At 48.5% G+C, this 11,414-nt stretch overlaps 1 protein-coding gene across 2 annotated transcripts in view; it reads left to right on the top strand.

Moving 5' to 3' along the window:
* Nucleotides 1-3,365: 3,365 nt before the first annotated feature.
* NSF (N-ethylmaleimide sensitive factor, vesicle fusing ATPase) overlaps nucleotides 3,366-11,414 on the top strand; it is an 86,333-nt gene continuing 78,284 nt past the window's right edge. For both annotated transcript variants that reach the window (XM_050911809.1, XM_050911810.1), the window contains exon 1: nucleotides 3,366-3,396. In XM_050911809.1, the coding sequence (XP_050767766.1) occupies nucleotides 3,385-3,396 (12 nt within the window). In that variant the 5' untranslated portion in view covers nucleotides 3,366-3,384. The remainder of the gene's footprint in view (nucleotides 3,397-11,414) is intronic.

Below are 11,414 nucleotides of genomic sequence, written 5' to 3'. Positions count from 1 at the left end.
GCTCCCTGCCTGCGGCTGGGCCTGCTGGGCTGTGACCCTGCTGGGGAGTCAGCAGCCGAGGGTGTCCCAGAGCCCCAGCGCTGCCGGGTTGGAAGGAGAAACCGTAGGAAACCTGATGGAAGAGGGAGCCCAGTTCAAGCAGCAGGGTCACTATGTTGCCAGCCCTTGTTTCTTTGTACTTCTCATCGTTGCTGCTGGTTTAGATACTCTGCCAAGCGTATGAGTATCGCTGTTTTCACTAAAAAGGACTAAGGAAAACCCAAAAGCCCTGAAACCAAACCATACTCTTGTTTTCCCTTCTCAAGCTATTTTTACGGAATCTAGGGGCATCATTTTTGCTGCCGTCTCTGTTTGGGCGGATAAAGGCAGTACACAGATAACTGCATGACGATAGAGGCATAATTTTTTTTATGAATTGTGGGCATTTGTGTTGTGATACATCTCTTTTATTTCCTGGTGCTAGCTAGCCTCCAGCCTTCTTACTCCCTTCAGTGCGCTACCAGCCAGCAGGTTCACAGGGAGGTTACTGGGGCGAGCCTGGGGGGCCGGATCCTGCCCAGCGCGGCTTCCTGAAGCCACTCAGGGAGAGGGGCCACCCTGCCCGCCCGGGGATTCAGGACGCAGATGTTGTGTCTGCTGGGAGCCGGAGGTTTCACTCCAGATCAGGGGCGCGTGGAGGGGTCAGCAGTGAAGGTCTGCTCCGTCCCCCAGCTTCATCCCTCGCTCCCTGCCCGGGGAGGGGCCGGCTGTGGGGCAGAGCTGTGGGGCTGGCTGTGGGGCAGAGCTTTGGGATGTGCCCTGGCGAAGGCGCTGGCCTGGTTCAGAGCCTTGTGCCCAAAGCTCCTCGAGGTGCAGTCCCATCACCCAGGCAGACAAGTCGCGGCTGGAGCTCAGGACCAAGCGGGGGTGGGCCGGGGTCCCCTTTGGTCCCAGATCTGAAGAGGAACCGGTGCGACCTTCGCGTGTGGTTTGGGGAGCTTTGCTTTGCCATTTTTTCCCCCTTCGAAATGGTGAAACATGGGGGAGCGCAGCCACTCCACCCTCACCGTCCCCTCACCTATTTTCTGACAGATTCAGGGGTTGTATTTGCTGTGTTTGTTTCTGCAAGAGACTCCTTCAAGGCCACATGGCAGAGAGGTTTGGGAAGCTCAAAGCAGTGAGAATCCTCCCAAAATGATATCATTCAGCCAGAGTTCACTGCTGGGGGTGCAGCAGCAGCAGACAACTCCTCCAGGGATGACCCTCCCGGCCAGACGCCTTTACCAGCTGCAGAGGAAAATGCTGTTTCAGTGGATGTGGGTGTTCACCCGTCGGTCTCACAGCCAGTTTCACACAGAACAGAGGCCGGGAAGCAAATCCCCTCCAGCGAGAACCGCCTGCCCAAAGCCGAGGGGTTATTTGCAATATTTAACAACCGCTTTTCAGAGATGTTTCCCTGGTATAGCGATTTCTGTTGAGGAAGGGACATAGATGGAGAAACTCTGCTCAGCTGCTGTGCAAGCAGGAAGAACACGGTCTCAATGGGGGAAACCAAATTCCTGCACTGTTTAGATCTGCCCACAACAGATTTAGGTATCGACCTGATTTCTTTATCCACCGAGTCCTGTACTCATACTCTGCACTGAGGTACATCTGCGGCCTGAGGTATCGACCACTTTGGCCTGCTGCATTAAAGTGGCCCCCCCAGTTTTCCATGAACTTGGCATTCCCTCTGGGTTACAGTTGACATAGCTACCTGTTCAAGGCAGCATATCGGCAGTTAAAAATCAATATTAATATTTTATTATATTGTCAAAGTGCTGCGCAGGAAGCTCATGCGACAGGTTGCTAATGCATTAAAGCTTGCTCCCTGAATTGATTTCCAGGCTGTTGAGGTCAGCTTTGGAGACAGTGTTGAACCTTGCTTTGGAGTCCAAGTGTTTGCCGCCTTCCTCCCTCAAAGCAAAGTCAACACCAAAGACCATAATTGGAATTTCATTCTCCTGCGGAACATTACACAGGGGGACGCAGCTCTGTGAACAAGCTATTTTCATCTCTCAGCATGAGACAGTTTATCCAATATGATCTGTTGCTCTTAAGAGGAGTGAAGCACTCTTTCAACCAAATCCCAGGAGTGGGCCCCCATACGGATCCATATCCAGAAGTCTCGCTGCAAACATTCAGCAAGTGCTCAAACGGGACCAGGCTACGCCAGCTACATGTGGAAGCAAGAGCTGCAATGAGCAGAAGACACCCACGTCGTGAGCGAAGGCCTAGCAATGGGCTTCAGAAGCCCCAAGCTCTCCTTACCAAAGAATGAGGTTAACTCCAGGCTTTGACATGTGCTGAGAGACCAGAGTAGCAGCTCTAAGCTCCCATTATCTGGCTTTCAGGCTCGCACACACCTGTAATTTGTAGCACAAAGCATAAAAACATGCCATTAGTATAAGCCGGATGCTGTTGAATGGAAAGCCACTTCAGAAGAAGAGGTAAGCCATTGGATGTGCTATCGGAGGAGGCCACGGCACCCCATTTAAAGCAGCTGCCATATTGATGCACTGCCTATTTGGAGCAGTTTGACAGATTTAAAGTCCCTTTTTTTCCACAAAGCACTGTAAACCTGCTCGCTGAACGCTGTTCAGGACTCCACGCTCAGGGGCCCAGAGACGTGAGGGGTCTCCAAGCCCTGACAGACCCCTGCCGATGCCAGTCCTGCTGCTGGCAGGGGGGTCTGCCTGGAGGCCTGTCCCCACTCAACCCTCACACCGCGGGCCTTAGCCCAGGCCAGCTGCCCGCCAGCGCACTGCCCCGCAGGGACGCGGCCCTGCCAGCCACGTCAGGCCGCCGCCCCCTCCCTCAGGGCAAAGCCTGACCCATCCCGCCCCCAGGCCGGGGGCACATCCAGTGTCCCCAGATCCCAGTCCCGCCTGAGGCCGGCTCTCCAGCACCCGGGCCTGAGTGCCGCGGTGAGGCCCCCTCACGGCGTTACCGCCGCCGGACCCGTTACCGGAGGCCGGGACACCCCAGGGCGCAGCACCCCCTCGCCCGCCCGCCCGCCGTGAGGAGAACCGCGGCTCCTCCCGCCCCGCCCCGCGGACGGCCCAACCGGCCAATCCCAACAGCGCTCCCAGCCGACGCACAGCAGAACGCCCTCCCCTCCTGCCGCTAGGCCAATGGGCGGGCGGTACGGGGAGGCGGCCGTCAGTGCCTGGGAGCGGCGGGCGGAACGGCCAATCCAGGGCCGCCGGCCGTGCAGGGGGCGTCACCGCCCCGCGGCCCTCAGGGACCCGCCCAGCCCCGCCGGGGCGCCTGCGCTGCGCCGCCCCCTGGCGGCTGCGGGGCGGGACCGTCGCTGCGGCGCGGCTGTCAGGCGGCGCGGCGCTGCGGGCTGGGCACAGCGGCAAGATGGCGGGGCGGGTAAGTGAGGGCGGGGGGGGAACGGGGACGGACACTTCCCGCCCTGCCCGGCCCGGCTCCGCCGCTACCCCCCGCCCCCGCTACCCCCCTCCGCTTCTGCTCCTCGCTGGGCGCCGGGGTGGCTCGGTGGCTTCTCGCAGCCCCGCTGCCGGCGTGGTCGTTCAGCCCTGGGGGGGGTGTGGGGTCCCCTGAGGGCGCTGTGATGCTGTGGTGACCCCCCCCCCGTGGTGTGGGGGGCCCTGAGGGTGCTGTGAGGTCGGGGTGGCCCCTCTCTCTGTGGGGCAGAACTGTAGGGTCCCCCAGGGGTGCTGTGAGGCTGAGGTGGCTCCTTGGTGATGTGGCGTGTGGGACAGGACTGTAGGGTTCCCTCAGGAGCGCTATGAGGCCGGGGTGACCCCTGTCCCTGTGGGGCAGGATTTTAGGGCCCCCCGGGGATGCTGTGAAGCCGGGGTGGCCTCTTGGTGATGTGGGGTGTGGGGCACGACTGTGGGGTTCCCTAAGAAGCACTATGAGGCAAGGGTGAACCCTGTCCCTGTGGGTGTGAGGCAGGATTTAGGGTTCCCTAAGGGTGCTGTGAGGTTGCAGTGGCCCTATGGGATGCAGAGCAGGATTTTAGGGTGTCCTAGGGGTGCTGTGAGGCTGTGGTGACCCCTCGGTGCTGTGGGGTGAGCTTCTAGGGCTTCCTCAGGAGCACCATGAGGCTGGGGTGACTCCTCTCCCTATGGGGTGTGGGGCAGGATTGTGGGGTCCCCCAAGAGTGCTATGAAGCACTAGTGATCTTTCGGCGCTGCTGTCAGGATTTAGGGTCCCCTAAGGGTGCTGTGAGGCTGCAGCAGCCCTCAGGCCCTATGGGGAGCAGGGCAGGATTTTAGGGTGCCCTCGGGGTGCTGTGAGGCTGTGGTGACCCCTCTCCCTGTAGGTGGTGGGGCCGAGTCCTCTAAAGATGTTGTGTAGAGGGTCCTCTAAGGATGCTGTGAGAGTGGGGTGACCCCTTGGTGCTCTGGGGTGTGGGGTAGGATTGTGGGATTCCCTGAGGGGCCTCCATGAGGCTGGGGTGACCCCTGTCCCCATGGGGTGTGCAGCAGGATTTGAGAGTCCCCTAAGGGTGCTATGAGGCCCTGGTGACCTCCTGGTGCTGTGGGATATGGGGCAGATTTGTAGGGTTCTTTGAGGCCCTAGAGACTCCTCCGCCCTGTGGGCACCAGCCAAGCACCATGCTGTGATACAGGTCCAAATTGTGTTGTGTTAAAACACACTTTAAGGGTTGTGCAGTGGTTTTATTCTGTATTTATTTAAAAAATAAAAAATCCCTTATTGGTGACTGCTTAGATAACATCAGCAAGTGGCCAGAAAGGCCTTAAAATGTGAAGGAACAGTCTTGTCTGTCAAATCACTTTTTGCAGTGCCTTGTACATCCCCTCTGTTTTCAAGGTGTCCATCTCCAAGTGCTGCAAGATGCAGTTAAGATTACGCTTCCCTTTGCTATAAGCTCAGTCATGATTTGCTGGATGTCAGCTTGTGAAAGTCACATTTTTCATTAATGTCTGCTTCAGGCTGAAATCTTCTGTCTTCGCCAAACAATTCAGTGACTGAGATCTTGGGGAATAGGTTTTCTCATAGTTTTTTGTATTATGGTTTGTCTGGTGGATACAACAACAGATGGTGCAGTGGTGTGATGCAGAGCAGTGAGGTTAGAGCAGTGGTGAGAAATTTGGCCCAGTGATAAGCTGTGCGTCACAGGTGAGCAGTTCTACTGGAGTGCCACCTCTAAAATGCTGCTGATTAATTGAGAAAAAAATCACATGTTTTGCTGTCTCTTTCTTGTTAAGAGCTTTTCTTCTGTCCCTGCTCCAGATATGTGGTCTCACTTTCTTCCTTGCACCTTTTTTCTTCATCTCACCCTTTGCAGCTAACCCAAGAGAAATCTGTGTGTTTTGACTAGCTTTTTTTCAGCTTTCTGTTGCCACAAACGGGAGCCCAGTGCTTTCATCAGTGGTGAGATCATTTTAGCCGTAATGAACGTCGTTCTGAGACTCGTTGTAGCCTAAACCAATCTGGCTGCGGTGGTCTTGTCTTACCCCCTACTCACTTGCTCCCGTGAACCTTTTCATCATGCTAAGTTGACAGAGAAAACTATCCATGTAGTTTGATGAGTTAGTTTTCTGTTGCTCTCGTGTGCTGGAAAGGCTCAGTGAATGGTCTGAGTGCTGGAGGTGGTGACTGGGCATCTGGGGAGGAAGGAGAGGGATCAGCCCCAACTTTTTCCTGCTGCTGTGAGCTTTTGTGCTGCTAAACACCTGAAAAAATGTGCCTTTATTTGGCCAACCTGGAAGCCTGGTGGAGGAAAGGGAATTTATGCAAATTTAAGAGAAAGACTGGGGCTTAATTGCCTTGTAACCTCGCAATTTGAGTGCGTGATGCTTTCCTTGGGTTACCAGGAAGCTTCTTACAATTCAGTATTTTCATGATTTATGTACAAATATAATTGTTGTGGAATTATCAGATTATTTAATGTTGTGAGGAAAGTTCTTAAGCAAAGTGTTTAATACCATTTTTGGAGCTTGATCCAATCTTGCAGTGTGTTGAATGCTGTTAATGTAAATTAACAAACAAGCTGCCTGCTCCCTCCAGCTTGCATGTGGGATAGCAGCAGCTCAGAAAAGGATGTGGAGGTCAGGGTGAGCAAGCAACAGCATACGTTTCGGATGTGACATTGGAGCTGTTGTGATCCTTGTCTGTATAAATAAGGAGTAGTAGGTAGGAGGATGGAGGTGTGTGATATCTCTAGGTACAACAGGTGAGTCTGATACTGGAACACTGATGCTGTTCTGTTGTCAGCATTTTTAAAACGTGCTTAAACCTGGAGAATGGGTAGAGAAAGCTTCAGTGACGACTACTGGCCTGAAAAAATGTCCTGCAATGCAATTTAGAGCTTAGTCTCTTTTATTAGACTCATGTGATTTGATTTGTGTATGTATACTTTTACAGAGAGAAATGAATGGCTTTCCTGATGTAGAAGAGAGACAAAATCTTTAAACTTCTAGTAACATTTTAAGTAATTTAGACAAATGATAAGCCAAATCTTATTAATTGTCTAGTGCTCTTTCAGGTATGTTACTCTACTCGCTTAATTGCACTGGGTTTCCTCAATCGCAAGGAAGAGATAGTGATTAACGGTGATTGAAGTTTACAGGAAAAATAGTTTATGATGATTAGAAATAATGGCTGCTTCTGTTATAATTTATTCTGTATCTCTCTCTGCATGGTAATCATTAGGCATGCAAACAGAGCACTAAGTCTTGCCAAGACATCAGCCAGCATCTACGACAGAAGAGGGAATGGCGTAAAGCTGTCTAGCTGTGTCCGTAGTTGGTTACAGATCCCTTGTAGCAAGATTGGACCTCTGGAAGTTAACTGGTGCTGTCTGTAGCTAATTGATTTGAACCTCATTAGGAATTAGTTCTCAAAGGGATGTAGAAAGGCCAGATGATTTCTCTGCCTTGTTCCAGCCAGTGTCAAGCTGTTGATCCAGAACGAGCTGTGTTTCTGCTGGTACTGTACCAGATTGGAGAGCTACATAGAGAAATGGTGTAGGAAACGAAGCAGGTTTGTGTGGCTGCAGCATTACTTTTGCAAGCTGGCAGGAGGTCTGGCTTTCTTCAAAGAGGAAATCATGCGTGCTGAATGTTGATTTGGTAGCACGAATGTTGGTGATGATCCCCTATCAGAGAGACTGGTGTGTTTTTCTTTAAGGAATATTAAAGTTTTGTAATAGCTGCAACTTGTATAACGGTTCATGATGATTAGAAATAATGGCTGGTTTATATGATATAAATGGTATAACACCTTAGTTTTTCTTTATTTGCTATTTGGGACTCATTTGGAGTGGTATTGCCATTAGCCCAGTGGTAGGAGACACTTGCCTGTTTGCTTCTCAGGAGAGATTCAAATCTGTATTGGTTTGGAAATGATTTTGGTTTCACTCAGGTACTAGTAGATGTTGGTTTACCTTGCAGAACTGTGCCGCAACTGCTCTAGAAGAGTCTGTGACTTGAGCAGAAGATGTACTGCCGACATCTGATGAAATCAACTGTCAAATTGAGAGAGTGTAGCAGTAGTGGGAACGGTGGCGAAGGACAGACTGTATCCCTCGGTGTTTTGTGGTGCTGAAGACATTGTTGGGCTAACGTGTACTCTCTTGTACTCCCTGCAGTCAATCCCAGGGCAGTTTTAGGTTGGAGAGTTTGGTAGAAACTTTGAAATAATGAGGGTTGGATTTTGTGTTTATGGGTTAAAACTGTAAAGTCTGATTTCTGCTAACATATGGAATCAGCCTTCACAGATGCAGGTGTCATCAGGCAACTAAAGAAACATTTGTGAATCAACTTAGTTCTTTCTTGCAGTGTGGTACTGATCCTTCTATCATCACTTATCTTTTTTTAGTGTTTCCTAATATGTAATATGAAGAAATAGGTTTTTAGCAATGTTTTAGGGAAATGGGAGAAAACTAAATCTGAATCTCTGTTTCTGAGATCACTTCTGCAACTGTGTACCTTGTGAAATCATTGCAAAGAGACTTGTATCCTTCTTACAGGACTTCTGCATTATAAAAACCCTGCTAAATTATTTAGAATAAAATTCTGACAACCATGTGACCATGTGAACGTTTATGGATATGGGATATCTGATCCTTGTCATCTTTGATTAACTTCAATTTGGCTTAGTGTTGCAGAAGCATTGTGTTCAAAACTTATACCTAAAAAGACAACGCAGTAGGGAGATGTCAGTGCTGCCTCTCCATCTCCAGTTTTGGGGGTGCTGGTATGTCACACCTCTTTTCTTATCATAGACAGGCCAGAATGACTAAATTTTGTTAAGAATTTTTCTTAGTAGGAAAAATCTGTAAAAACCAAAGAATCCTTTTGAGGATCATTTCAAGTGTGAATTTCTTAAATATTACTTTTTTTTTTTTTTTTCCCCCATAGCACAGCAAGATCTTCTCTCTTCGTATCCTCTGTTCTGTGTCCTGTACCTTAGAGCACAGAGATCATTTAGGAGAAGACCCTGTGGTTTAGGAGATGCCCTAGCTATGAATTTGGAGGAAGTTCTGTCATAAAATCAGATCTGCTTGAGTCCACAGAAAACCAGTCCTTAGAAAATAGTGGTACTTATATTTTGCTATATTACCCACTGGGCAGGACATGGTTTTCAGTGGAGTAAAATTATCATTGATTCCTTTCTTTACATCAAAATGTACAAGCCCCCCTGAAAACTAAGATATAGGTCCTTATGTCATGTTTTGATCTTTTTTTGATACAGGAGTTGGTGGATATTGTCCACGTACACTCACAAGTGTGAGAGAGGACAAGCTTTAGGAAGACCTGGTGCAGTGAGTGCTAGCTGACCCCTGAGCAGTGTGACAGATAGTGATGATCTTAGTAACTGCAGTATTTTTTGGAAGGATGAGGTTCAGAGTGTGGTTTCTACATGATGCAGTCATTCGCATACCTGTCAGGATGCTGTCTCACATCAGGGAAGTTCTCTGGCAGAGGACGGAGTTTTGTGACTGAATTTCCGTATTGGCCATCTTCAGAAGTTTTTTTGACCTCCAGGAATTGGAGAGTTGTGTTGGAGAAGATCTGTGAACAGAAAAATTCAAGCAAGGAACACAGTCACTACAGTTAATAGAAAAGCTTTCAATACAGTATCCTATTACTCTGCGTTCGAGCCAACTGATAATACTACTGCTTGTTAAATCAAGGCTGAATATATAGTTCTTCAGGCACTCTCTTGCCCTGCTGCTGCATGGATATGCTCTTTCCTGTGTATGTATGTCAGATACTCAGTTCAGGAAGGTCAAATGTTTGCAGCATAAAAAGATTTAACACGTTTCTCTAGTCTCCTGGGATGCAATAAAGCAATGACCTTCTATCAAAAAATCTGGAGTAATTTATGCCCTAAAGTTGTGTCAAATTACATGCTTTTTCTGTAGAAAATACAGAAATACTTGCAAGGTATTGCATCTTAAACACAAACTGCTTATAATTGGGTAGCATTTGGTACATTAGTCAGTGTCCTGGAGAAGTTTAGTGCCAGATGCAGCCCATCAGCGGTAGGGTGAGTTGCAAATGCTCAGGGGTAGCAGCATCTCAGGCTTTCACAAGGCAAATTCCAAGTTTAAGGGGCTATTTTTAACCTTGTCCCTATTGCCATTGGGTAACTTTTCTAAATAAATGGGAAGGAATTTGCATCCATCAGGTGTCCTCACAGCTAGCGTGTCAAAATCCTGTGACTTGCATCCTAGGCTAACATCTTAGACATGATTGTGTGATGTTTCATTCCTTTAAGCATTTTTGAAAGAGGTTTAGATGAAACACAAGTAGCAATTCCCTGTAATTAAGTTGTTGATCATCTTGGCTCGTGGAAGAAATGTGAGGCAACATCAACTCTGAAAATGGATGTGTTAATTACAAATGCACATATTCTGGGTCGTTACTGCTTAATTGGAAGGTGGAGTTGATGTTCATGCTAAACTGTCAGGAAACAGCTTCCTGGTTATATGGCACAGCAGCACAGGTACAGATATATTTTCTGAAATCACCTTACTGATCATATTGTAAAGAACTGGTGTGGTGAATGACATCTTTGGGCAGAGCAACCTGTTTAATTAGATTATAGATGCTGTATGATGCTAGTAGCTTGTAGAAGTTCTCCTTTAGCACGCTTTTTTCTTCTGCTCTTTTAGATCAGGCAAACCTTTCAGTCTTGGAACTGTGAATTGTGTTTCTGATAACATTGCAAAATAATGGAAATAGTACAGCCAAATTCCCAAAGCTATGTACATCTTCTTAACTGCACTGAGTAAAATAGCGTTGGAGTTGCAAAGCTCCCATTGCAGAACTGAATTCATTTGGCTGTAAACTTTGCAAACAGAGGGTAAGCAGCAGTTCCCACCCTAAAAACCAATATCCTCTAATTGCTAAGATAGGCACTTTGCCTAATAAAGTAGCTTTCATGTGCTAAGACAGAATTAATTTCTGATACATGTCTGATATTAGCACATATTAGATAAAGAAAATGGAAAATGTGTTAAGTGTATGTTGTATATAAAGACCTACCAGTGAGGACTGGTTGGCGTCTGTATTGTTAGCCCCCCCGACTATTGGGCTTGCCCGCCTTTGCTTATGTAGATAACTCTGTTATCAGATGAGAGAGTTTACAGTGGTGCAGGCACGAAACAATGCGGGGAAAAACGTTCCCTGTTTCATTTCCAGCCCTGGATGATTCAGGAGGTGGTGATGTGAACTCCTCCCTCTCTCATATTTTAAGCTGTTTCGGCTTCTGTGTTGGCCGGCAGCTGGTGTGTACGCGGTGTAGCCATGTTCGCCTTGGTGCCTCCTTGGCCACCTGAGCGAGCACAGGGAGGTGATTCATACCAGTGGGAGTGTCACATTTGGGGGGTGTGGGAAGGAGAGTTGCATCTCATCCGTCGTTCTTGTCTGGACTCTGTATTGAGGCTGTCTTGGTGTTGGCTTGCTCAAAGTTCCTTGGCTTTGACAAAAATTTGAATATTAATTCTGAGATTTTAGCTTTCCTAATGCATTCTTCTTTTAATAGGAGAAGAGAATTGGTATTTATGAGCTTGTTATCAAGAGAGAATGCAGCTCCTTCCGGACAAGTATAAAAGCTTCCAGCAAAGTGAACTAGAGGTCAAATGGAGCAGATGGAAAGGCCGGTCCTGAGCAGCCAGTCAGGGCTGCTTGTCCTGGGGGACAGCGTGCTTAACCTGCCAGGCACAGCAGGGCGCTCTCTGAGTGACTGTAGATCTGGGAAGGAAACCTGTCTTGCCAAGCCTACTGTTCCAAAAAGTTACTTGTAGGTGTTTGATCTCTTCTTGTAGCTGCAGAAGTCTGGAAGCTTTATTCAAGTATTTTTTTTTTTTGAGATGTCCAGAAAAACCTTCTGCAAACTAGTAACTTTTTTTTTTTAAATGTTAGAAACACAGCATTTAGGACATG

This window comes from Gymnogyps californianus, chromosome 28, assembly GCF_018139145.2.
Source record: "Gymnogyps californianus isolate 813 chromosome 28, ASM1813914v2, whole genome shotgun sequence".
Classification (NCBI taxonomy): Eukaryota; Metazoa; Chordata; class Aves; order Accipitriformes; family Cathartidae; genus Gymnogyps; species Gymnogyps californianus.
The sequence above is the reverse complement of the archived record's forward strand: the minus strand, read 5'-3'. Positions and strand labels throughout refer to the sequence as shown.